At 40.7% G+C, this 27,626-nt stretch overlaps 1 protein-coding gene across 1 annotated transcript in view; it reads left to right on the forward strand.

The window, feature by feature from the left end:
- LOC139765856 (glutamate receptor 1-like) overlaps positions 1-27,626 on the forward strand; it is a 1,264,866-nt gene that overhangs the window by 249,255 nt on the left and 987,985 nt on the right. Inside the window, 1 exon segment of the mRNA XM_071693701.1 lies at positions 1,374-1,526. Coding sequence (XP_071549802.1) covers positions 1,374-1,526 — 153 coding nt within the window.

Here is a 27,626-nt window from a genome sequence, read left to right on the forward strand (position 1 = left end):
GATAAGATTATCTGGAAACGTCAAAAAAAAAAGAGAGAGAAAAAAAAAGGTCACTACGTAATTAAACTGAAGAATTTATACAGCGGAAGACCAGTGAGTAACATTTGGAAAGCAAGGTTGAAAAGCATGAGAGATGTGTACTGTGTTGCTTCTGACAAATATGATAATACTCTACGAATAATTTTGTTCATATATATATATATATATATATATATATATATATATATATATATATATATATATATATATATATATATATATATATATATATATATAGTTAGTGATATTAAACGCTATTACGTCCAATTGAGCCAATTACACTTCATTGTATTCACATAACCGCTCGCGAAGCATGATTTATGAGATGAGATAAACATTTATAAGACCAGAGTGAACAGAGAAAACCAAGAAGAACTTCAGGATTCAACAAGAAGCACGACCCCGCAGGAAGAAATCTGCCTCAGCTCCTGCGGACAAAATAGCAACAAAGAAATATGTAAATTGAAAGAAAGACGCCCTTCTTCCGTGGAGGCGACATCACCACACAAGATCCCTGGAATCTTCAGGTTTGGGAGGTTGATGGAGAAAATGGGAGGAGGCGGAGGGAAGATGGCTCGGTCGACGACAGAGACAGAAGAAGGGAAGGTGGAAGATGCAGCGGAAGCCTGTGTGTGTGTGTGTGTGTGTGTGTGTGTGTAGAATCGGCGAGGCATTGCCCTTAGGAAGGGCTTGGGTTGTGACGGTGTACGTAAATGGTGAAGCACTGGGTGATGGATCCTTCTTAGGGCAAGGGGGATTGTCGTAGGTAAGGTTCAACACAGAGAGCCAGATAGAGTTGGATCAGACGTCGCAAGTCCTTCTTCGTATCAACGTTGGATTCTGAAGGAGTCGATAAAAGGGATCATGCATGGGATAGGATGGTGTTGGTACAAGATTCTGTCGGATCAGTAGAGGAATTCTACGACTAAAGTGATGGTGTAGATGGTAGAGCCTTGGGTCCAAAGGATCAAACATGGGTGAGATAGTATAATTGTAGGACCTCTAGAATTGAAAAAAAGGGAACTCCAGAAAGTTCGGAGTGGCACTATGTATTAGGGGTTAGTATACAGGTTTTCGACTACAGTTTATACGTGTGTATTCGTCCATGCAAATATATGACAAGTGTATGTGATGCTAGAAGACTCACACTATTGTTACTGTTGGTCCCATGTGAATTAAACTGTCATGGGGACCAAATCCCATTTGCATATCCCAGTTTTTCTCCATCTCCTCTTGTTCCTCTCTGTGTTCTTATCGCTTCACTAATTTCAACTTTCGTCTTCAAACCAATCCCAAGTTCGCTTCTAACCAAGCGTTCCTTCTTTCCCTTGCAGGGGCGATATTCGACAGCAACTCCCTCGAAATCCAAGGGGCTTTTCTCCACGCCATGAAGCAGTATAACCAGAACTCCACCAGTAGAAGGTTCGAACTCCATGCCTACGTTGACATCATCAGCACAGCCGACGCCTTCAAGATCTCCAGACTGAGTGAGTACAAAGAACTTTGATTATTTTGTATAGAGTTGACTATTTTGTGGCCGCAGACTGTACCGAAATGACATGTAGAAGGGGATGGTAGGTTATGAAAGAAGTGTGAAGGAGTTGTTTTTTTTTTTATAGCATTCACAGTCTATACGTCTTCACGATCATCTAACCGACCAGGTAAGTACGGAATTCTTTGAATACTTTTTTGCCTACAGGGTGTACCAAAATGTCGAAGCCTTTCAGGTTCATTGTAGGGGTGACAGTGTATGTTGGCTGTATGTGAGTTGTTCATAACACAGGAGTTTTGAAAACCATCAGGATCCTGTGGAAGTAACTGAACCTGCCATAGGATATATATATATATATATATATATATATATATATATATATATATATATATATATATATATATATATATATATAAACTGTCATATGAAGTGTCGTATGGGGGAATACATAAACGCAGCAGGACAGTACAAATGCCTCGTTATAATGTTCAGCGGGAAAGTACACATCCTGTAATCTTTAGTTCTCATCTTCATTCCACAAGTTAATCATCGGGAAACACATTGTGCTTTCATTATGACGCGTCGTTACTTGTCCTACCTGAGGGAGATTGGAAGTCTCGATTGGAAGCTGGTTATGAGACATGCGTTCATTTTATAGACATACTGTGTGGAATATAACTTACATTCTGTACTTGGTAACGTATATCAATGGTATAGGCATTTTCCAGCAGCTGTAAATTGCTGTACACTGAAATGAGGCTAAAATGAACTTTCACAGACGAAAGAAAGAAGCATATTATAACAGTATTCTCTCCCAGGCTGCGCTGGGAATGTGGAACTAATGAAGGATGCTTCTGATATGCAAATTTAAGGAGAGGTTTTGGGGGGTAAACAGTGGGTTGGATGAGTGAGTGGTTAGTGGGCGGAGGGAGGAGGAAGGGCTACTGAATGGTTATTAGGAGGAGATGGCTTTCACAAAAAGCGAGTGTCTTTGCCATGAACATCACCTGTGTGTTTCGCTGAATTCATGTGTATTCTCTAAGGCGTTGGTGATCAGTGAGGAAGGGCTAGGGTGTAACTGTGAGCTTATATATTTCTTTTTTTTTTTCGAGCTGACTTGTTAGTAAGCTGATAAACTCTTAAGAGGAAAAGAGATTGTTGAAGGATTAGTCCGCCCAGGATTGTAAGGAGTTAAGTGGCTGGAAGGTGGTAGATGAAGTGTTGGTCAACGAGGGTTTAAACGAAAGGGGTAGATGAAGTGTTGGTCAATGAGGGTTTAAATGAAAGGGGTAGATGAAGTGTTGGTCAATGAGGGTTTAAACGAAAGTGGTAGATGAAGTGTTGGTCAATGAGGGTTTAAACGAAAGGGGTAGATGAAGTGTTGGTCAATGAGGGTTTAAACGAAAGGGGTAGATGAAGTGTTGGTCAACGAGGGTTTTAACGAAAGTGGTAGATGAAGTGTTGGTCAATGAGGGTTTAAACGAAAGTGGTAGATGAAGTGTTGGTCAATGAGGGTTTAAACGAAAGGGGTAGATGAAGTGTTGGTCAATGAGGGTTTAAACGAAAGGGGTAGATGAAGTGTTGGTCAACGAGGGTTTTAACGAAAGTGGTAGATGAAGTGTTGGTCAACGAGCGTTTAAACGAAAGGGGTAGATGAAGTGTTGGTCAACGAGCGTTTAAACGAAAGGGGTAGATGAAGTGTTGGTCAATGAGGGTTTAAACGAAAGTGGTAGATGAAGTGTTGGTCAACGAGCGTTTAAACGAAAGTGGTAGATGAAGTGTTGGTCAACGAGCGTTTAAACGAAAGGGCTAGATGAAGTGTTGGTCATCGAGCATTTAAACGAAAGGGATAGATGAAGTGTTGGTCAACGAGGGTTTAAATGACAGTAGTAGATGAATGGTAGCAAGAGAACCGCAGGAAAACGGTCACAGAATCAAACGTTTTTCTTTCAGCATTTAAACTTTCAGAGGAAAAAGAACTCTACTTTCTAAACCACCCAAGACACTTGCACTTAAAACGAAGAGGAGTTTTGTAGTGACAGTAGATGTAGGCAGTCTGGGGGAACCTTAGAACTCAAGAATAATGGACACTTTTTAACATGTAACTTCAGAAATATCGTTGGCGTATTCGTTGCTAACAAAATATACATTATCTCTAGATATCTGGAGAGAGAGAGATAAGAATATATTATCTTTAGATATCTGGAGTGAGAGAGATAAGAATGTATTATCTCTAGATATCTGGAGAGAAAGATAAGAATATATTATCTTTAGATATCTGGACAAAGAGAGATAAGAATACATTATCTTTAGATATCTGGACAAAGAGAGATAAGAATACATTATCTTTAGATATCTGGACAGAGAGAGATAAGAATACATTATCTTTAGATATCTGGACGAAGAGAGATAAGAATACATTATCTTTAGATATCTGGACAAAGAGAGATGAGAATACATTATCTTTAGATATCTGGACAGAGAGATAAGAATACATTATCTTTAGATATCTGGACAGAGAGATAAGAATACATTATCTTTAGATATCTGGACAAAGAAGGATAAGAATATATTGTCTTTAGATATCTGGACAAAGAGAGATAAGAATATATTATCTTTAGATATCTGGAGAGAGAGATAAGAATATATTATCTTTAGATATCTGGACAAAGAGAGATAACAATATATTATCTTTAGATATCTGGACAAAGAGAGATAACAATATATTATCTTTAGATATCTGGAGAAAGAGAGATAAGAATACATTGTCTTTAGATATCTGGACAAAGAGAGATAAGAATACATTGAAAATTGATGAAGAGTATTATACACAACTTCACATACAACTCTAATCACCAACAGATTACATGAATGATATTAATGTGATCAAGACAAGCAGTTTAATTAGCATGCTCTAATTACCAGAATTGTGAGGCAATTACAGTTGCTTAGCTCACACAGCCAGCGGTGGCTGTTGTCTTCCACTCCGAAGAAAAGACTTGAAATAAGATAAACAGTTCGACTGCCCCGGAGCACCGCACAAAGAAAACGTGTCGCTGAACTCGACCAATCTTTGGGATTCCGTCCTTCCGTTATTTGTACGCCCAGTTAAGTCGCTCCTTTCCGGCGACTGGTCATTGGCTATTTAGGATGCTGGCGAAGGAGGAGGAGGAGGAGGAAGGGAGGAGGAGGAGACTCCAGGGGTCGGCCATCAGCTGGAGATGAGGGGAGAGGGAAGGGGGAGAGCGGGGGGTTGGATTGAGGTGAGGGGAGAAGGAGAGTTTAAAACCAGGTCTTGGGTACGTATTGGGTCGCTCGAGACCTTTTGTTAAAGAGAGACAGACACACACACACACACACACACACACACACACCTTCCCTCTTTGATCACAAGCCAGAGAGGGATTGCATAAAACCTAGGTTGCAATGTCTCTGTCTCTCTCTCTCTCTCTCTCTCTCTCTCTCTCTCTCTCTCTCTCTCTCTCTCTCTCTCTCTCTAGAGACACACACACCCACACCCCACCCCTGTTTGATCACAAGCCAGGAAGGGATTGCATAAAACCTAGGTTGCAGTGTCTCTCTCTCTCTCTCTCTCTCTCTCTCTCTCTCTCTCTCTCTCTCTCTCTCTCTCTCTCTCTCTCTCTCTCTCTCATCACAGACTTCATAAAGCTGCATTGAACGCCGTAATCATCCTTTAATTCAGGACTGAGCGCGGGGGGGGGGGGGGCGGAATGTTTAAAGTCTGAACTGAGCAAGCGACATGGATAATTGTGACATGGATAATTGTGACGTGGATGATTGTGACGTGGATGGTTGTGACGTGGATAATTGTGACGTGGATAATTGTGACGTGGATAATTGTGACGTGGATAATTGTGACGTGGATGATTGTGACGTGGATGGTTGTGACGTGGATGGTTGTGACGTGGATAATTGTGACGTGGATAATTGTGACGTGGATAATTGTGACGTGGATAATTGTGACGTGGATGATTGTGACGTGGATGGTTGTGACGTGGATGGTTGTGACGTGGATAATTGTGACGTGGATAATTGTGACGTGGATAATTGTGACGTGGATGATTGTGACGTGGATGGTTGTGACGTGGATGGTTGTGACGTGGATAATTGTGACGTGGATGATTGTGACGTGGATGATTGTGACGTGGATGGTTGTGACGTGGATAATTGTGACGTGGATAATTGTGACGTGGATAATTCTCAGAGGTGATGAACCGAGCGTGGTCAACAGGGCCAAGCACTGGTAGAGTGGCAGAGGGGAGGAGGTCGATTTGAGGAGAGAGAGAGAGAGAGAGAGAGAGAGAGAGAGAGAGAGAGAGAGAGAGAGAGAGAGAGAAGAGGTGTGTGTGTGTGTGTGTGTGTGAGTGTGGTCTCACGGGGGAAAAAAGAAAAAAAAAAGGGATTCGCCAATGTTAGGGTTAAACCCATGTGTATGTCGGATGACCTGACGTCGAAGATAAGGAGTCGATTGGCTAGATGAAATGCGTTTTGTGCCTTTGATACGCATATGTGGACACACACACACACACACACACACACACACACACACACACACACACACACACACACACACACACACACACATACACACCGCAGCCGTAAAGGATTAAAAACACTTGGAGGTTTTGACCTCGAAGTGTGATGTGAGGTTTTGGGTGACGGGTGACCAGAGGTGTGAGGTAGTGAGAGAAACATTATGGAAGTCAAAAAAAAAGGAAGAGTGATAAAGGCTTACACCCTCAAAGGCTAAGCACAAAAAGGGGGTGTGAATAAAGGTCAGATTTATGAGTTAAAGTTCCGGGAAGATCGCCTTGATGGGAGATGAAAGTTATTTCAAATTGATGAGGGAAAAATTGTATCCGTGTGTTTCCATGGAAGGAGCGACCCGGCCTGCAGGAAGTCGGCGTTTGGAGCAAAGGATATGCCTTTGTGTCCTTCGGTGCTCAGGGAATTATGAATGATTTAAAGGCGAGAAATTCATAGGAGGAGAAAAAAAAGAAAAAGGAGGACACTCGAAAAACCTTTCATGGTTTAAGAACGATAATTTTTTAACATCTGGTGGACCTAGATTCAATACGAGGATGGTGTGTACAGAGCGAGCGTGAAGAACTGTGTGAGTTTAATGCCTTCAAGGGATGACTTTGAAGGTGGGCTTCCTTCTGTCTCTCAACCTACGTGTTCCATCACCTCAAAAGAACATGAACGAGTTACCGGCTGAATATCCTTTAGATTATGCGCGCTTCTGTGTGGACATAAACGGCACGTTTTTACATGATTGTTAGACTTCTGTGGTCTGAATTCCAGCTTATGTATCCAGAACATAAGGTATATATATATATATATATATATATATATATATATATATATATATATATATATATATATATATATATATATATATATATATATTCCTATGAGTCCACGGGGAAAATGAAACACGAAAAGTTCCCAAGTGCACTTTCGTGTAATAATCACACACACACACACACATATATATATATATATATATATATATATATATATATATATATATATATATATATATATATATATATATATTCTAATCATCAAAGGACAGCGATTTAGATGTCATTTCTTCTAAGTGAACTTTCTTCTTGTTGATGAGGAAGAGGCACTTGAAGCTGAAGAAAGCAGTTTTGTTTCCTTCGACATTCAATAGCCGACGAGAGAGAGAAAAAAAGAAAACAACAAAAAGAAAAACAAAATCGAATCACCGGATCATCCTATGTGGTTTACAAGAGGGAAGTGCATAGGATCATGCTCCTGTGAACTGCTTCTGAACCCCGTCAAGGAATTTATGAGCACCTGAGCATTATGAACGCTTATGAGAGCATTAGGCAAGTCCCTACAGAATTCAATACAATACTAGCTATTAGGCCACGGTTTATGAGCGTCTATAAGCATTTATAAGCGATTATGTGAGCATTAGCAGGATTCCGACGGAGCTCATTCAGCCAAGGGCGATACGACAGTCGCTATTATCAAGGGATTTACGAAAGGAAGGGGGAATGCTCCTGGGGAGGGACACCCCTAGCTTCGAAAATGTACCAGAGTACATTGTACATATCCTGGACCCAGTGGTGTACACCCGGTTGATTCTCAAGTGTCGTCAGAACCCGTAGGTTGTACACGAAGGGACAGACTTAAGTCGCCCCCCCCTCTCTCTCTCTCTCGAGTGTACTGACTGAAGGTTTTTCGAGCCACAACCCTAAGATGATCAGAGAGCTTCCTCAATGCTCTTCAGTCTGATTAGAGTAGAATTAAACTCCATAGATAAACGTCCATGTTGCCTGCTTTTTTTTTTTTCTCTCTCACGGCATCAAACACCTGATTGAGACGAACATATATATATATATATATATATATATATATATATATATATGTTATTCCACACACACACACACACACACACACACACACACACACACACACACACACACACACAGGCAGTGGTGTCCAAATTTCACGACACTCGAAAGAAACTGGTCTGTGTGTCACATGAATTCTCCTTCCCTGGCTGGGTTCGAACTGTTATGGAGCACGACGGTGAAGCTTCGAGAAACGTTTCGAAAATACAACTCACGACTGTATATATATATATATATATATATATATATATATATATATATATATATATATATATATATATATATATATATATATACAGGACGCCATTTGGTAAACATGTTTACCAAATGGCGTCCTAGCTTCGTCTCTTCGATGTATATCAACTGACTGTTATATTACTCTCTTGTGTCTCCCCTGATGATGTGATTATTACACGAATGTGCACTTGGGAACTTTTCGTGTTTCATTTTCCCCATGGACTCATAGGAATATATATATATATATATATATATATATATATATATATATATATATATATATATATATATATATATATATTCTTTTTCCCCCCTCTCCCTCACGCGACGTAAAACAGCCTCGTTAAGACGTTTTCTTTGTGTTGTGGCAGACTCCACTGTTAACACCAGTGGGAGAGGCACACCACTAGGACAAGTTTTCATTACACTGAGAAAACACGAAGGGAAGAACAACCCTCGAGTCTCTCCCATAGTTTAGACAACAGACGAAAAGAAAATACATAGAAAAAAAATACCTTTTTGTTCGCTCACTGTTTTCTTAGGGGATTAAGAAAAGAAAGAAAATGGGATTTGTAGTTAATATTTGATATTACACGACACTGGGATGTTAAATGTGGAAAAAGATCATTGCGGAGAATTATAAGATTATTCAGTATTTATTGAGAATTATTATATTATTCATTATCTATTGAGAATTATTATATTATTCATTATCTATTAAGAATTATTAGATTATTCATTATCTATTGAGAATTATTAGATTATTCATTATTCATTGGGGAAATATACTGATTTTTACCCCCTTTTTTGTATCATCTTGTAAACACCCAGTAGACCTGTATAATATTTACGCAACATGGGGGTGTTTACATAGCATGGGGGTGGGGTGGAGTAAGGATAGGTGCTGTATCAAGGATCGAACCCCCCTTTGCGTTGGGGTACAAGTCCATGTTAAATGCATCTTCGCTTCTCGTCAGGTTTGGGGGCGTATGCCTAAGTATAGCGTTGCGTTACTGCTATCTAACTATCTATATATCTATCTATCTACCTATCCATCTATCCATCTACCTATCTATCTATCCATCTATCTATCTATCTATCTATCTATCTGTCTATCTATCTGTCTATCTATCTATCTATCTATCTATCTATCTATCTATCTATATATATATATATATATATATATATATATATATATATATATTTTTTTTTTTTTTTTTATACTATTCGCCATTTCCCGCGTTAGCAAGGTAGCGCTAAGAACAGAGGACTGGACCTTTGAGGGAATATTCTCACCTGGCCCCCTTCTCTGTTCCTTCTTTTGGAAAAAAAAAAAAAAAAAAAAAAATATATATATATATATATATATATATATATATATATATATATATATATATATATTACACCTCCCACCAAAAATGAATAAATCTCATTGCGATTTTACATCTACGTTCTTCATTTTGATGGGTTTGTTAACTATATGATCTGCCAACTGTTCTGTGTGGATCATTCATTGAATGAGTTCCAACCCGACTGAATTTAATTCAAGGGCACGGATGTATCCTTACGTAACGTAGCGCAATTTCAAGCATGCGCTGCATGCGGTAGAAGAGTAAGGTGGGTTTCATTCGAGATAGGAGGCTTCATTCATTCTGCAGCCATGGTTGAGCGTGACCATTTACAGGTAACATATTGGTATGAATCATTTTTTATTGGTGTTTAGAATTAATCGTTCATTTACGAGGGGAAACAAGTCAGTCAAATTGATGTATGTTCATCAAATATCTATTTTCCACTCTGTTGATGTTGTCGCTGTCTGTCACATGTTTTTATGTGAGATGAGACTGCATGGGCAACTGAATACCCCAATCAAGGCCATATGTATGTATATATGTATGTATATATATTTTTCTTTTTTATTGTACCTTGCCGCCGTCTCCCGCGTTAGCGAGGTAGCGCAAGGAAACAGACGAGGAATGGCCCAATCCACCCACATACACATGTATATACATACACGTCCACACATGCATATATATATATATATATATATATATATATATATATATATATATATATATATATATATATATATATATATATATATGTGTGTGTGTGTGTGTGTGTGTGTGTGTGTGTGTGTGTGTGTGTGTGTGTGTGTGTGTGTGTGTGTGTGTGTGTGTGTGTTTATTAATTGTTTGCATGAGGGAGAGTGTGTTAAAAGAAAATGGGAGATTAATTTTGCTCGGCGAATGGACAATTGATGGTCGGTGAGGGAAAATGATCGAAAACAGCAGGAAAAGTGGGGGAGAATCAAGTGATTAATTGCAGTGGGAATAATATTGGGAAGGGGAAACAAGTGAGTAGTTATTCTGGGAGTAATAGCAGGAAGGATTAAAAGGTTGGTGATCGGGAATCAAGTGATTAATGATAGACAAAGGGAGTTACAGTGATTAATGGAAGGACTAATAGGATAATGTCATTTAAGAAGTTTGATGTAGGATCAGCCTTAAATGATCAGGGGATTAATCATTTACTGGTTGTTACTGGTGGATAGTTAACTGGCGATTAATAATGATAAATGATGATGAATAATGTCATGAATAGAGAGAATATGGTTGATAGTGATGGAAAATGAAATTGGTCATGAGAATAGTGAAGTGAGGGACAGGATTAATGAGACGAGTAAGGGTGAAGACGAAGAAATATTAATCAGTTCTTTTAAGGGTCAAGAAATTGTAGGTTTGGATGTAGAAATCGAAAGGGAGAGGTAACTTTAGGAATAATGAAAGATAAGATTAATTTTCTAAGAATGATTAAAGGAGTCGAATGGGGGGAGGGGTGGGACGATGGGGATTAATCAGAAAGAATGAGGGGATTAATGAGCACCTGAATGGATTAGTAATGGATAGATGTGAGTGTAATATGAGAGAGAGAGAGAGAGAGAGAGAGAGAGAGAGAGAGAGAGAGAGAGAGAGAGAGAGAGAGAGAGATCCATAAATGCTACATACAAATCCATTTGCTTTTCTAAATATTTCTCACATACATTCTTCAAAGCAAACACCTGATCCACACATCCTCTACCACTTCTGAAACCACACTGCTCTTCCCCAATGGATAGTAATGGATAGATGTGAGTGTAATATGAGAGAGAGAGAGAGAGAGAGAGAGAGAGAGAGAGAGAGAGAGAGAGAGAGAGAGAGAGAGAGAGAGAGAGTCGAAGGTTTACCGACGGGATATGAGCTATGGTTCTGTGGACGTATTGATAATGCGAGTGAACTATTGACAATAGACGAATAAATTACTTATCAATGTGGGGTTAGTTATTCATTAATGGAGTGCCAGAGGTATGATTATGCATAACGAAGTGCCTGATTATACAAAGTTATTATGATCGATGGGTAAAACTTCCCACAGACGTGTGAATATATGTAGGGAATATTCTCAAAAGATAATCTTTTCTCTCTGATATTCTCCGAGTAATGTTAATCTTCGATACTCGGAATATTTGAATACCCTAGGATAATTAAGTCCCATCCCACGACACGTTTTCTGTTTCTTATTTCTTTCTGCGCCGCCCTCACACCTGGATTTGAAGATGATGTATCTGTGTTTTCCGATGATGCTGTATGAGTGGAAGGTGTTTCTTGCAACACAGGGGCTATCTTCTATGTTATCCTGGGTGTTTGTGCGTTCTAGATATCTATCTTCTATGTTATCCTGGGTATTTGTGCGTTCTGAATATCTATCTTCTATGTTATCCTGGGTATTTGTGCGTTCTGAATATCTATCTTCTATGTTATCCTGGGTGTTTGTGCGTTCTAGATATCTATCTTCTATGTTATCCTGGGTATTTGTGCGTTCTAGATATCTATCTTCTATGTTATCCTGGGTATTTGTGCGTTCTAGATATCTATCTTCTATGTTATCCTGGGTATTTGTGCGTTCTAGATATCTATCTTCTATGTTATCCTGGGTATTTGTGCGTTCTAGATATCTATCTTCTATGTTATCCTGGGTATTTGTGCGTTCTAGATATCTATCTTCTATGTTATCCTGGGTATTTGCGCGTTCTAACTATCTATGTTGGTTAGGTTTTTCGTCAAGGGAAAACATGGTCCAAACGGAACGCCAAATTTAAACCCACCTTTTTCAAATTGATGTCACTGTAATTTTCTGCATTTTACAACAGCAAAATTTTGTTGTTTATGGTTCGCGTTTTTTTTTCTTTTTATGTGAAGGATTTTTTAAGTGTGATTTTTACGATACAAATTTAAATTTTTTTCAGTTACGCATTAGATTTTTTTCCATGAAACTATTATTATTTGTTTTTATTCTCTGCTCTTAATATAGATACTGATTCGACATTATATATGTATAATATTAACAAGAAAATGTACTGTCACTTTAAAAGGTATCACTGTATTAGATATATGATTAATATAGACGTTTATGATCAAATTAATGAAAATTTTTTACTCTCAATTCATCTTAATTGCAGACTTGGACATTGGATTACAAAGGATTATAAAGTATTATAAAGTAATCATGTACACATTTTCGTGTTACCTTCAAGGGGTAATGGTGGTAAACACCCATTTATAATGGTTATCGAACGTTGTTAGAGGAAGCTGGAAAGGGGTAATTGGTAATTAGAACCAGGTTAACATAGAAGATGGGAAGATCAGAGGTGGAGAGTTAGGGTGAAGGGGGGGGCCGGGGGGGGGTTGTGGCCCTTCCTGATGGGTGATTAATAATGGCCTTGTTGTGGGATTGGAGAGATTAGTGGCTGAAGGATGTGATTAATGTCGAGAGGATGTAGGACCTGACCTCTGGGAGGAGGAGGAGAGGGAGGAGGAGAGGGAGGGATTAATATCAAAGGCGCTTGGGGGAATCTCTGTTGATTTCAGTGGATACGTCGACCTCTCGAGGCGTCTGATTATAGGTGCTTCGTATGGGCAGGATATGATTAAAAGGGGGGGGGGGTAAGGAGGAGGAGGAGGGTAGTTGGGGTGGGGGGGTGAGGAGACGATGGATGATTAATGACGGGAGTTTTGATTGTACGAAATGAAGTGATTAATGGAGGAGTAGGATGAAGGGATTAATCGTCGGGGGATGAAGATGCCACTTTGCCGACGATAGATATGATCATGAAAGGTAGACGGGAGATTAATGGTGATAGATGAAGGAGTGGAGAGGGATTACCGAAGGAGTGGGGGGGATTACCGGTGTGAAAGACGATGGGATTTTATCTTAATCGACGGTAGGATTAATGGTGAAAGATGTCGGGATAAATGGTGAAGAATGAGGAGATTTCGTGGCAGATGGAAGGATTAATGGGTACGTAAGGATTAGGTCAGGTCAGGTCTAGCCATGTTCTGATTGGACGTTAGGCACAGGCTCACCACAAGAGACCCTGTGTTATTGATGACACTCCAGACATTAATGATAATAATGATGATAATAATGATGATGATTATTATGGTAATGATCATTATGATTACAATGTTAATAGTATTAAGAATAATAGTAGTAGTAGTCATAGTAATAGTAGTAGTAGTAGTAATAATAATAATAATAATAATAATAATGATAATAATGATTATAATGATAATTATAATGATTATAATGATAGCGATTATATTTTCGCTCTAGTTCATTGTTTCCCGCGTAGCGAGGTAGCGCTAGGAGCTGAAAAAGAAATACTTCATTTGTTCACATCCACTCACACACCCCGTTATCCAAAGCCAGACCCCAACAGGCCTTTCAGGGATATTCCACCCACCTCCCCCTCACAACTTCAGCCAGGGACAGCACGTCGCCCCCTGTATATCACATCGTTCCAGAAAAGCTTCCTTTTGCTGGCTTCAAAAGGACCTTCAAGGCTAACATGTCGTAACTTACACGTTTTGCCCAGAGTCTGAAGTACCTCAAATCTGAAATTTTGAGGCCTCTGGACGCTACATTAATCTAAATATTAAGCAACTTATAGTTCTTTAGCTACAGGTGAAGTCTTAGTCAACGTGTCTTAAGAAGACGATGTTTGAGTAAGATATGTTCAAAGAGGGAAAAAAGTTACGAGTATTTGAAAATGGAAATTTCATTTTTGGCACAAACTGCAGTTTAGGATTTTGGTGACCCTCGCCCTCTAGACATCGTTTGGAAAGAGCCAACTGTAGCACCATCACTACTAAGTGTAGTTTATTTTAACTCGGTAGTTTTAGAGGTGAAGAATTGGAATATGGAAACATATACACACAGCCCATGACAGACGCCAGAGCGAGGGACACCAAGGAATGATAAAAGTACATTTGGCCTTTCTCACGGGAGCTATGAAATCACTTATCGGTATGTGAGTTATGGATAACCTCAGTTATTCAAGTCATAAATGCATTAATGTTTATGGACGGAGAGAGGTCATATTCGTGGAAAGTTTATACACTGTTAATCTGTTGATTGAAAACACGACTCGAGGGGAGTGTAGTTGGGACAGTATATGACATATTGGTGATGATTATATTCACTAATGTCTCTTGGGTTTGAACCCTGTAGAGGAGGTGATTATTTTAATCATTTGTATAATCATGATCACAAGCCATGGCAACAATTGACCTCGGTGTGTGGAACAAGATAAGTGCTCTTGTTTGAACAGGCTGATTAATGTTTGTAGGCAATAGAGAATAAGTTTATTTTTTCTAGGACAGTGTGTAATTAACTTTCTTAAGAAGGTCTGATTCTTGTAGCAGGGTAATTAACCTCCTTCAGAAGTAGAGAGCTTCATTTGATAAAAGTAATTGGAGGAGTAACAGTGAAAATAATCATAGGAGAAATGATTTCTTCCCTGAAATATAATTCTGAGGTAATCTCATGAAATTGTATTACAGTCTCTGCTTTTCTAAGCAGGTCAAATGGTCTGTATCGATCATTGGTGGAGAAATTTATACAATCCTAAGTGTGCTGGATGTACAGAGTTCAAGTTTGAAAAAGTTCAGAAGCTCGACTGACTGAGAACGTACAGTTAAAAGAGTTCAGAAGTTCGATTGACTAATATTATGAATCACAATTCAGTTCAACATTCTACAACCTATTGTTGTTGGGCGTTGTGTCGTCTTTACCCTGAGGGTTAAGGGAGACTGTGCGCTACGTCCCTGATACACTAAAGGGAGACTCGTATGTTTATAACTTCATTCAACTTGAACAGGTTAAGTAGAAGGTAATGTGGCGTTGCTATCTTCTTAGTTCCTCCCTTATCACCCAGAGCCCCGCTGTAGCTCCTGCCCTTAAGCCACAGTAACCTCCTGCAGTCATGCCCTTATGTGTTCGAATCCTACAGTCAGGCCCTTGAGCCTTACCATCCTGCAATCAAGCCCTTAGCCATCAGTATTCTCCAGTTAGGTCTTTCAGTTCCAGAGCATCCTAGAATGTGTGCCAGCCTTACTGCTGTGTGATTCTTATGTTTATAAAGTATTTATCTATCATATATATCATACTATATATACCATATAACACCCATACCCTGTTATACTTTATGTCGTGTGTCATATATCATATATCACCCTTCAGTAGCACACTCTAAGCACTGTGCCATCGCCCACCTATGACCAGGGTCTCACCCCTTTGCAACTTCACTCACAACCCGTGCAACGCCAGTTCCTCGGCTCTTCCTCCTCCTCCTCTTCCTCCTCCTCCTCTTCCTCTTCCTCCTCCTCTTCCTCCACCTCCTCTTCCTCCTCCTCTTCCTCCTCCTCCTCCTCCTCCTCCTCCTTCTCCTCCTTGAGTGACAGAGCAGCAGTGATGGCGGTGGCGTTCAAGTCTGAGGGGGGACTCAGATTAGCGAGTCTTAAGCTGTCTCAACTTTCTCCGTCGTTGTTCAGGTTCTTCGTCACGATCGCCCCGTTGATGATGGTGGCTTTGCAGCCGCTGGCGTGGCGGACGAGGGTAGGAATAGTGCTAGAGAAGAGGGAGGGATGAGGGACGTCGGAGGGAGAGAAGGAATTAAGGGAGAGGTATAGAGTGTGATGAAGAACGTAGGGGGGAGAGGAGGAATTAAGGGAGAGGTATAGAGTGTGTGGAGGTGAGGGAGAAAGAGGGAAGAGTAGAAGGGGGTTAGATAGAGCAATAGGGAGGAGTGTAGGGAGGTAGAAGTGATCGGATTAACCTCAAGTGGACTTCGTCTATCCATTGGACACATCCTAAACTTCCTGTCTGTGTGTGTGCAGTCGAACGAATGTGGTACAAGACGTTTCTCCTTAAAGATGGAGGTGGTTTTAATATTCATGGAATACTCAGGTAAGACACAATGCCAGTTTCTGTCTCCAAATTCACGACGACCTCGTATACAAGTACAAGGAAAAAATACTTCACCCAAGAATAAATGAATTTATTCTTATTTGTTTTCGAATTATCAGAATCTGTGGATGAGACTTGTGTATATTAGAAGTATAGAAAATAGGTTTCGTTATGCTGTCTCGTCTCGTCACCTTGTTTAGATGTGCGGTGTCCTTGCTCCGGTGTGTTTATACACACATACACACCCCAACCTAAGTCAGGAACCCATTTATCGACCAGCACCCGACGGGAGAATGAAAACCTGGGTTGGGTGTGGGCTGACTACCGTGTGTGTATATGTGTATGTTTATGTCCGTCAGTTGATCCCTGTGTATACACAGTGGTTGGAGTACTTGAAAGGGACTAAGATATGGAGGAGGAGACACGCAGAGCACTAACGGGGAGGTGGTACCAGAAGACGAAGAGTACTGGGTGAGGAGGAGGAGGAGGAGGAGGTGGGCGGGGAAAGGCGATCACAGAGAATTAACTGAAAGACGATTACGTCTGAAGGAGGCGGAGGAGGGGGAGGAGGAGGCCCCCCTACGCCTCAAGTTCCTATGGGAATAATAGTGCACGACCTCCGAGACAGGTCTCCGAGGGCGTAGACAGAGGGTGGAATTAAATGGGATGTATACTGGTATGTAATCCTGGGAAATGTCTGCGATGGGTCTCCGTCTGTCTGTCATTGTCTGTCTCTCTCTCACCATATATATATATATATATATATATATATATATATATATATATATATATATATATATATATATATATGAATATCAAGGTATAACTAATAGAAATTTATGTTTAGATCTTTCGAATTTCACCAAAGAATGGGTAACTATTGAAGACGTTTAGCTTTCGTTAAATTTAGCATCATTCGGGTATTGTCAATTGTGATGCTCTAAATGTTTCGTTAGGGCCTTAGCCAGGTAGGCTCCCCTTGCCCTTAGATGACCCATCTTGACCCTTGACCCCTCTTTCAAGTTTCCCGAATGTTTGGGTCAACAGTTCCCTCCCCACTGCAAACACGAACGAGATACCTCAAAGAATAATACGACCGGTCGCTTTACCCTGAGAACAATAGATGTTTCAAAAACTCTATAAACGACACAACCCTCGCTCGTCATTCTTACAAATCCATCGCTGAAATACTACATATGAAAGCCGTCCTCGAACCTCCCAAACCGTGGGTTTCAGTCAGACTCGGATCCGCCAGCCGTTATGCGACAGAAGTTTAGAGTCTCCTTCTCCTCCTCCTCCTCCTCCTCCCTCACCTTAGCCAAAATGATGGGTTGGCCAATGTCTCCAAAAGGTTTGCCTCCGTATCTTGTCGATGGGTTTACTCCTCAGGCCATCGGGCTGTCGCGGAGGGAGAAATCGACCCATGTCGGATGTACCACACCTGCCGAAGCCAAGAAGCAGCAGTTAGGGTCCTCCGGGCGTAAAGATAAAGAGAAGAGAAGCCTCTTACGAACTCTGATTCCCTTGGGATGGACAGACACTTGATGGAGCGAGTGACGATCTTATAACTGGTTTAAGACTGAATAGCATTCCATGCACATAGACCAGCCCAACTCACTATTCCAATAAAGGTTACAATTCCCCTTCCACATCTAGTGTCTGTTTTTTGCCGATTCCATGTTTTTTTTTGTTGTTGACCATGTTAAAACGATGTCAAAATAGCCTTTATCCAGAGAGAAAGAACGGTATATAGTACTGAGGCCAAGGGAAAACGTTATATTCTTTAGCGACAAGGACTTTATCTGGAAATACACACACACACAGACACGAGTGGCCAGAGTTTGAGCAGCGAGATCATAGGGGAAGGCTGAATACCAGCTTCAAAGAAAATCTGCTTTGAGAACGATTGGTAAACTGTCTCTCCGAGCGCTTGAAGACTCGCTAGACAAGAAATTCCACCTTTGTTACATCAAAAGAAGACGAAGAAGGACCTTTGGACGAGACATGGTTTCAAGGAGACAGAGTTGATCTGTTTTCCTTTGCCTCCGTCTGTGTCTGTCCCCGTCTGTCTGTCCCCATCTGTCTAATACCATGAGTTCATCTGCTCTTTTCAAGGAGACAGAGTTGATCTGTTTTCCTTTGCCTCCGTCTGTGTCTCAGTCTGTCCCCGTCTCTCTGTTACCCATCTGTCTAATACCATGAGGTCATCTGCTCTTGCTCTGTGTAGTCTAACTCACTTTCCTCCTCTTCCCTCCTCCCATCCTTCTTCTTCTTTCCCCTCTTAATTCCTCCTTTTCCCTCTTTCCTCTCCCTTCTCATCCTGTCTCCATCCTCTTATGGCAATCACCTCCATCCGTTCTGTCTCCTCTCGTCTCCTTTTCGCCACCCGTCGCTCATTCTCTCTCTCTCTCTCTCTCTCTCTCTCTCTCTCTCTCTCTCTCTCTCTCTCTCTCTCTCTCTCTCTCTCCATCCATCCATCAAGCATGAAAGTAGCACAGAGGGTCTGAAATTGCTCACGAACTTGGAGAATTCGACCCAGAAGCTTATCAAGTTTCGTACTTTCTTTCTCAGAGCCAGTGTGTGTGTGTGTGTGTGTGTGTGTGTGTGTGTGTGTGTGTGTGTGTGTGTGTGTGTGTGAATCCCATTAGAGCCCAGACTGATGATACCCCGAAGAGGCTGGCTGATCTAACACTTTTAAAGGGGACTTGGATTCTTTAGGAATTGTTTACTCAAATTCTTTAATGAAGTTGGCTTATCTCCTCTATTGTTTTGAGGTTCGATCTCCCAGTGTGTATATTGACGTTTCCAGTTGTGTTTTGTGTCCTTTTTTGAGACCATTAATTTCCACCTTTTAAAGACATAGAACTGTTTTGACGTCCTGATTTCAAACTTACATGTTCCTTCGATTACGAAACGTTCTTTTAGGAAATAGGAGGGTATTTTTTTGGGCTATATTCTTTTATGTTTTATTATTTTGTGATGTTTAAAGCAATAATATGAAATCTCTGAACTAGTGATTATACAGGTTTGATGAGTGCGTGTGTTTTACTCACTGGAAATACTGTTATCATTATAAGTTTAAGGAAATATGTATTATTTTGTATTATCTGTATTATCTGTATTATTTGTATGATCTGTTAATGAATTCTTTTCACTGAAATTTATGTCTAATTTGAGTAAAATATTATGTTAATTCATTCTCGTCAAAGAATGACACAGAACATTTATATTATGATAACTATGTTGTATTTTGTACTCGATATATGACTTTTTTTGTATAAGTTAGACGCTAAGAAACCGCGAAGTAATTAGAAATAGTGGAGGAAATTCTCGTATAGGTGTTTTATAAAGAAAAAAAAATCTTGATTTTTTTCTTTTTTTTTGGTTTTCAGAGGTTACTAAATACCTTTGAAGAATTTCCAGTATATGTTTCTATATAGAGCTATGAGTGATATCGAGTGGGAAATACTCTATGTATGTAATATGTTGTGAAGAAGTAAGGAATATTTGATTTACTATTGAATATCTGGTTCTTAAACTGTATTGTATTGACCACGTATCAGATATGAACGACTTCCCACGTATTCCCTGCGTGTCGTAGAAGGCGACTAAAAGGGAAGGGAGCGGGGGGCTGGAAATCCCCTCCCCTCTCGTTTTTGGTTTTCCTAATGAAGGAACAGAGGAGGGGGCCAAGTGAGGATGTTCCCTCAAGGGCTCAGTCCTCTGTTCTTAACGCTACCTTGCTGACGCGGGAAATGGCGAATAGTATGAAATATATATATATATATATATATATATATATATATATATATATATATATATATATATATATATATATATATATATATATATATCTGATCTGACTCTTTTAAAGAGAACTGGATTCTCTTTATCCTGTTATGTTTCTCCTCTTTTTTGTTGATGTTGTGATAGGAGTGTTATTGGTCAGTCTTATTTATAGTTTGAGATTCAGTATTAAGTTCTTTTTACAAAAGTATAATTTGAGTGATTTCAGGTTATATGTATATTCTTTTTTTTGCTTTATTTGATCATTTATATTGCAAATCTGGTAGAATCGTGTGAGCGTTATGAGGTACACTGTCATGTTTCACTCTCTTAATATTCAGCTTCACCGCGAAACGGTTTGACTTAGTGGACGATTTACGAATAATGATGAAAAGAAAAAACGGGAACAACAAAAAATGGCGCGCGGGAGATGAAACTCTTGAACACATATTCATCATACAATACTGGATAATGATGGTCTTCCTTCCTATCTCTCCCTCCCTCCCAATACAGCTTCAGAAACTTTTTCTAATCGATATATTTTTTTTGTTGTTCTCTGGCATAAATCATAGCTACACTTTCATATATATATTTTACCCCCCACTCTCCTCCGTGAGGAGGGGTGGGTTTTGGTAACTTTCCATGTTCCTGAGCTGAACCCAGTTCGCCTATGGAGCAAGTCCTGATTGAAAAACTTTCCTGGTTTGCAATAAGACTCTGAGACGACCACAGCGCATTCCAGACCATACTGAACCCCATTCGAGATGGATCTGATGCCTTGAATAAACGACAGAAAAAAAAAAAAGATAGATAATTGTACTTGAATACTATAAACATCTGTGGAGATAGTCTGCAATGTAAGTCTACAAGTCTTTGGTTAATGGTGAATTACTGGACGTGTGTGTTTTTGTCTATCTACGACAGACGAGAGAAAGTGTTACTTTCAGAGGCCTTCCAGGAACCTTCTGGGGGTACTTGAAGGAGGGTAGTTTAGCCTCACCTGTTCTCCAGCCCCGTCAAAAACAGTGACAAGCAGAAGACAGGACAGCTTCGCGTCTGCTGGAGGACATGTATATATATATATATATATATATATATATATATATCACGTTTTGGAGGATCCTATATCATATGTAGAGGATCCAAATCATGTGCAGAAGGATCCTATATCATGTGCAGGAGGATCCTATATCATGTGCAGGAGGATCCTATATCATGTGCAGGAGGATCCAATATCATGTGCAGGAGGCTCCTATATCATGTGCAGGAGGATCCTATATCATATGCAGAGGATCCAATATCATGTGCAGGAGGATCCTATATCATATGCAGAGGATCCTATATCATATGCAGGAGGATCCTATATCATGTGCAGAAGGATCCTATATCATGTGCAGGAGGATCCTATATCATATGCAGAGGATCCTATATCATATGCAGAGGATCCTATATCATATGCAGGAGGATCCTATATCATGTGCAGAAGGATCCTATATCATATGCAGAGGATCCAATATCATGTGCAGAGGATCCAATATCATGTGCAGGAGGATCCTATATCATGTGCAGGAGGATCCTATATCATGTGCAGGAGGATCCTATATCATGTGCAGGAGGATCCTACATCATATGCAGAAGATCCTATATCATGTGCAGGAGGATCCTATATCATGTGCAGGAGGATCCAATATCATGTGCAGGAGGATCCAATATCATGTGCAGGAGGATCCTATATCATGTGCAGGAGGATCCTATATCATGTGCAGGAGGATCCAATATCATGTGCAGGAGGATCCTATATCATGTGCAGGAGGATCCTATATCATATGCAGGAGGATCCTATATCACGTAGAGGATGATTCTATATATATATATATATATATATATATATATATATATATATATATATATATATATATATCTTTATCTACGTGTATTTGAAAGCATTCTGCAGACATAAAGCTTAGAGATGAAATGAGGTTATAGGAATGAGGGAAGATGAGAGGAGGAGGAGGAGAATTCCATGGCTTCGCAGTTCGGGGAGAAGAAAAAATTATCACAACGGTTCATCCTCGTGTGGTTGGTGCAAATGCTTCATTCTTAATCTTGTAGTTCCAGGATGGTAGACGGGTCTTGGTGGTTTTGTGGTCCAGTCGAGATGTTCTATATGTCTCAGACGATTCAAGTAGCCATAGTTGTTTGTGTTTCAAAGTGGTTTCATTGGCGTTTACTTAAAGATGCAGTGAGCAATTATTGAGTTGTTTATAAAGTTGATGAAGCAGAGTTCATCTATTGGATTTGGTGGTATATCGTCTTCCTGAAGCATTTAGGAAAGAAAATGATGGCAGGAGTTTATGTAGACCTTGTATAGTTATCTCAGACATCATAAGAAACAAAGTAGAAAAAAAACTGCTTATTTCTCTAAAAGAAAAGAAAAAGATGATGTTCAGAAACAACTGTTTTAATTTTTTTTTTCTAAGTCCCAGTAGATACAGTTGTTGGTGTGTGTGTGTGTGTGTGTGTGTGTGTGTGTGTGCGTGTGTGTGTGTGTGTGTGTGTGTGTGTGTGTGTGTGTGTGTGTGTGTGTGTGTGTTTGTTTGTTTGTTTGTGTCTTCCCCCCCGACGATTTCCTCTTAAGATCCCCTTAAAGAAAGTGGCTGAGGCAACTTATATGATAATTTCCCTGAGCTTCTGTGGGATGCAGCCACACACACACACACACACACACACACACACACACACACACACACACACACACACGCACACAGTTTCCATTAGACAGTCCGATAAATTTCCCAGATGATGCTGTGGCCATGACGTTCTCAAGGAAACGTTTGAACGTTTATCTAACGTTCTCATTTCCTCGTAGAACGTTTATCTTACTTCCTCGTTGAACGTTTATCTTATTTCCTCGTTGAACGTTTATCTTATTTCCTCGTAGAACGTTTTTATCATACTTCCTCGTAGAATCCCTTCGCGGGGTCGGAACATGTATAGGTTCGATTCCTGGTTGCGGCAGTCGGTCCACAGTCAACCCAGCTGTTCATCCATTCCCTAAGGGCTGGTCGATAATATGGGTACCTGGCTCAGGTAATATTTCCATCACGCATTAGAATTTAGAAATCTCTATTATATTTCTCTACAATCTTACTCGACCGTATTAATCTTGTTTGACATTTTCCATTTTCGTAACCCCAGTTTCCCCTTCACTCTTTTCTACTCCTCTCTCTCGTCTTGCTTGTCATTTATCTACTGGTCTGTAGTTATCTGAAACAACTGAAACTAAAGGGTAAGGCTTACATTCTTCAGTGGATGCCCACTGATGAAATGTCTTATCAACTTCAGTGGATCATGTTACAGTGGGTTTTTATTGAGGTAGACCTTCACGTGGATGAAGAAGGGGTAAGTGAAAGTCTGGTGGAGAAGACTTGAAAGCCATTTGTCTCCAACACACTCGACCCCACAATAAAGACGCCATTTTTTTTTTCTTTTTTCTATCCCCTTGATAACGACGGTACAGTCTTGCTTGAGCACGACGGTACAGCGCTTGAACACAGTGGTACAGTGTGCTTGAGCATGGGAGAGAGAGCCTTGAGCACGATGGTACGACCCTTAAGTGTTAGGTTGAAGGTTACGCCACTATACCCAAGGGTTGTACCATTGTACCGTCGTGCTCAAGGATTGTACCATCGCACCCAGTGATCGTACCATCATGCTCGGCGATTGTACCGTCTTACTCAAGTATTGTATCATTGTGTTCATGGGTTGTACCATTGTGCTCAAGGATTGTACCGTCGTGCTCAAGGGTCGTACCGTCTTGCTCAAGGATATCGTACCGTCGTGCTCAAGGATCGTACCGTCGTGCTCAAGGATCGTACCGTCGTGCTCAAGGGTCGTACCGTCGTGCTCAAGGATCGTACCCTTCTTACTCAAAGACCACACGATCTTACGTAAGAGGTTAGCTACAGCAAATCCCCCCCCCCCACCCCCCTTTCCACCCCCCCACACGTTAATCCCACGGTATTTGCGGCCGTCGTCACCCCGTAATAAGAAAAATAATCCGGGCCGGCATTTAGGATAATCGCTGGGGATTACGGGAAACGGCCCGTTAATCCGCAAACCACTCGCTGCCTTAAAGGGATTACGTGGCGGATCTTCAAGCGGATGACTTTTTCCCCGTTGTGGGGGTGAGGGAGGAAGAGGAGGAGGAAGAGGAGGAGGAGGAGGAGGAGGAGGAGGAGGAGGAGGAGGTTAGTGCACATGCTGGATCACAGGCAGTGGCTACGGTAGCAAAAGTGGATCAGATCCGCTTAACCGGACCGTGAAATAGGTTAGTTTTTACCTCGCTCGGTGCCTCGCCTTAACTAGCAAGCCAGATTGGGCTGGCCTGGGTTCGAGACCTGGTTGACTGTGGAGGGAGTTAAGGATGGGTTAGCAAGATTCAATGGCTAGGAAGGGGAGTGAATGTGTTGAGGTGGAAAGTTACTAAGATTCATACATGGTATGATTGCTGAAGTGAATATTAAGATACTCGTTTCTAATTAGATTACTCGTCTGTACTTAGATATGCTCATATATTCCTATGAGTCCACGGGGAAATGAAACACGGTAAGTTCCCAAGTGCACTTTCGTGTAATGATCACATCATCATCAGGGGAGATACAAGAAAGAAATATATATTTTTCTCTTGTATCTCCCTTGATGATGTGATTATTACACGAAAGTGCACTTGGGAACTTATTGTGTTTCATTTCCCCCGTGGACTCGTAGGAATGTACTTGATCACGCGCAAAATTGTGATACTTTCCAATACTCATAGATGGGTAAATGGCCTTACTTGAATGGCCAATCAATACTTAGGTATAGACTCGAAATTTCATATGATTAGTATTCTAATATTGATGGTTAGAAATTCTGAATTAAGAAATTAGTTTTACTTAATGACGAGTTCCATTAGTATGATTAGCATAACTAGACCTTTTAGATTTGATTTATTGGATAGACATACATGCTTTTGTGGGCTGCAAGGCTGGACGTGTTGGAAAAAGCTACGTATAATATACCAGTCCAACATTTGATTTTATTAGCAAGACTCATTTCGATGTACCAGACAGTATTAATACGAACACCGAACAGGTTAATCCAACCGTTAAATGATGGTGCATATTAAATTGAATATTTACTTAGCTAACTTACACCACGTATCCCAAATTTGCTTTCAAAGGGCTAAATGGATTCGACAGCGGATTGAAATGAATAGGAAGGAGACATACGTGGGGAAAAAGGTTATTCAGTTGTAGAATGAATTACCACAAAAGTTGTAAATGTAAAAGGCTATTAATTCTTACAAATCAAGTTAAGACCAAAACTTCAATTTTATATCAGTAAATCGGCTTGTTTTAAGAAGGAAAAGAAAATATAGTTCTTATTTAGATATGAAATATCACATTACTGCAGTTAGAGAATGTGTCTCAGGCGCACTTTCTTATATACTTTCCAAGGCAGTATACTGGCTCCGTACTTAGTTCTTGTTTTCTCCACTAGGTTGTTCACCTGCATTGGTAGGTGGTAAGGCCTGTATCTGGTACATGCGACTGGGCAGCTGCATCCCTTAGTTTCCGTGTGGCGACAGCCTACACGAGGAGAGACCTTTATGATACTTCCTTCCTTCCTTCCTTCCTTCCTTCAACAGCAAAGTTGGTGAATATTCTACCTTCCTTTGTCTTTCCCGCGTTCGATAACCCTTTCGCTTTAGGGAGTCGGGGGTCTTGGAGAACACCAGAGACGTTTTAATTTCCTTTCCCCTGCTGCTCATGTTTCCCTTCGTCAGCCATGGGTACGATGAAGGCTTTTTCCAACCCTGCGGTGTCATCTCCTTCAAAGGGGGGAAAGAAAAAATGATGTAGCCATAGTGATCGAGATTACCTTTGCGATATTTTACGAAAATAATTGAAGAGAGTCGTTTATGTTAACATATTCCATCAAGGAGAAGTGTTAAACCCCCCAACACCCCCCCCCCCCCCCCCCCCCCCTCTTCATGACGGTGTTTGGGCGTGACTGAGAATAGAATATGGGAAGCAGGTCTGTGCCACACACTACTTTACACACTTGCCTTTGTACCACACACCACTTTACACACATGGATCTGTACCACACACTACTTTACACATATCGCTCTGTACTACACACCACTTTACACATATCGCTCTGTACCACACACCACTTTACACACATGGATCTGTACCACACACTACTTTACACTTATCGCTCTGTACTACACACCACTTTACACACATGGATCTGTACCACACACCACTTTACACATAACGCTCTGTACCACACACCACTTTACACATGGCGCTCTGTACCACACACCACTTTACACATATCGCTCTGCACTACACACCACTTTACATATATCGCTCTGTACCACACTTCACTTTACACATATCGCTCTGTACCACACACCACTTTACACATATCGCTCTGCACTACACACCACTTTACATATATCGCTCTGTACCACACTTCACTTTACACATATCGCTCTGTACCACACACTACTTTACACATATCGCTCTGCACTACACACCACTTTACACATCGCTCTATACCACACTTTATTTTACACATATCGCTCTGTACCACACCACTTTACACATATCGCTCTGTACTACACACCACTTTACACACATCGCTCTGTACCACACACAGCTTAACACGCACGCGCACACACACACTCATAAACACCGGAGAACATGAAAATATTCGGGTCTAAAAGTGGGGCCTCAAGTGTGCCCTAAACAATGATATGATCTGGGCCAACGCGAACGAGGGCAGTTAGAACGTAGGCCAAGTACAGGAGAGGCAGGAATGTGGAGCTCCTCCTCCCTGGAAGATGGTGAAGTGAAGAATGAGTTCTCCAAAGCTCCCTCCCTCCCTCCTTCTCTCTCTCTCTCTCTCTCTCTCTCTCTCTCTCTCTCTCTCTCTCTCTCTCTCTCTCTCCAGCCTCTATTTGTCCATTTCTAAACACCCCCCGCCGTCCCCTCTCTATTAACCCGTTAAAAAGAAGAAATAACTCTCCATAATCCTTACATTATCCATCATCGACCATCATTTTCCCCAACCTCCAGTTTTAAATCTGTTACAATCTAGCCACCGCCTCCCATCCCAGCCCATCCTAGCCCATCCCAGCCTATCCTAGCCCATCCCACGTTCATTCTTCAGCTCTGCACACACACACACACACACACACACACACACACACACACACACACACACACACTCAGACACCATCTGACAAATCCCTTTGGAAGTCTCGACTTCCAGAGGTCCATATTTCTGGAAATTATCTGGAGTGGATTCCTCCCCCACCA

This window comes from Panulirus ornatus, chromosome 56 (assembly GCF_036320965.1).
Source record: "Panulirus ornatus isolate Po-2019 chromosome 56, ASM3632096v1, whole genome shotgun sequence".
NCBI classification, from domain to species: Eukaryota; Metazoa; Arthropoda; class Malacostraca; order Decapoda; family Palinuridae; genus Panulirus; species Panulirus ornatus.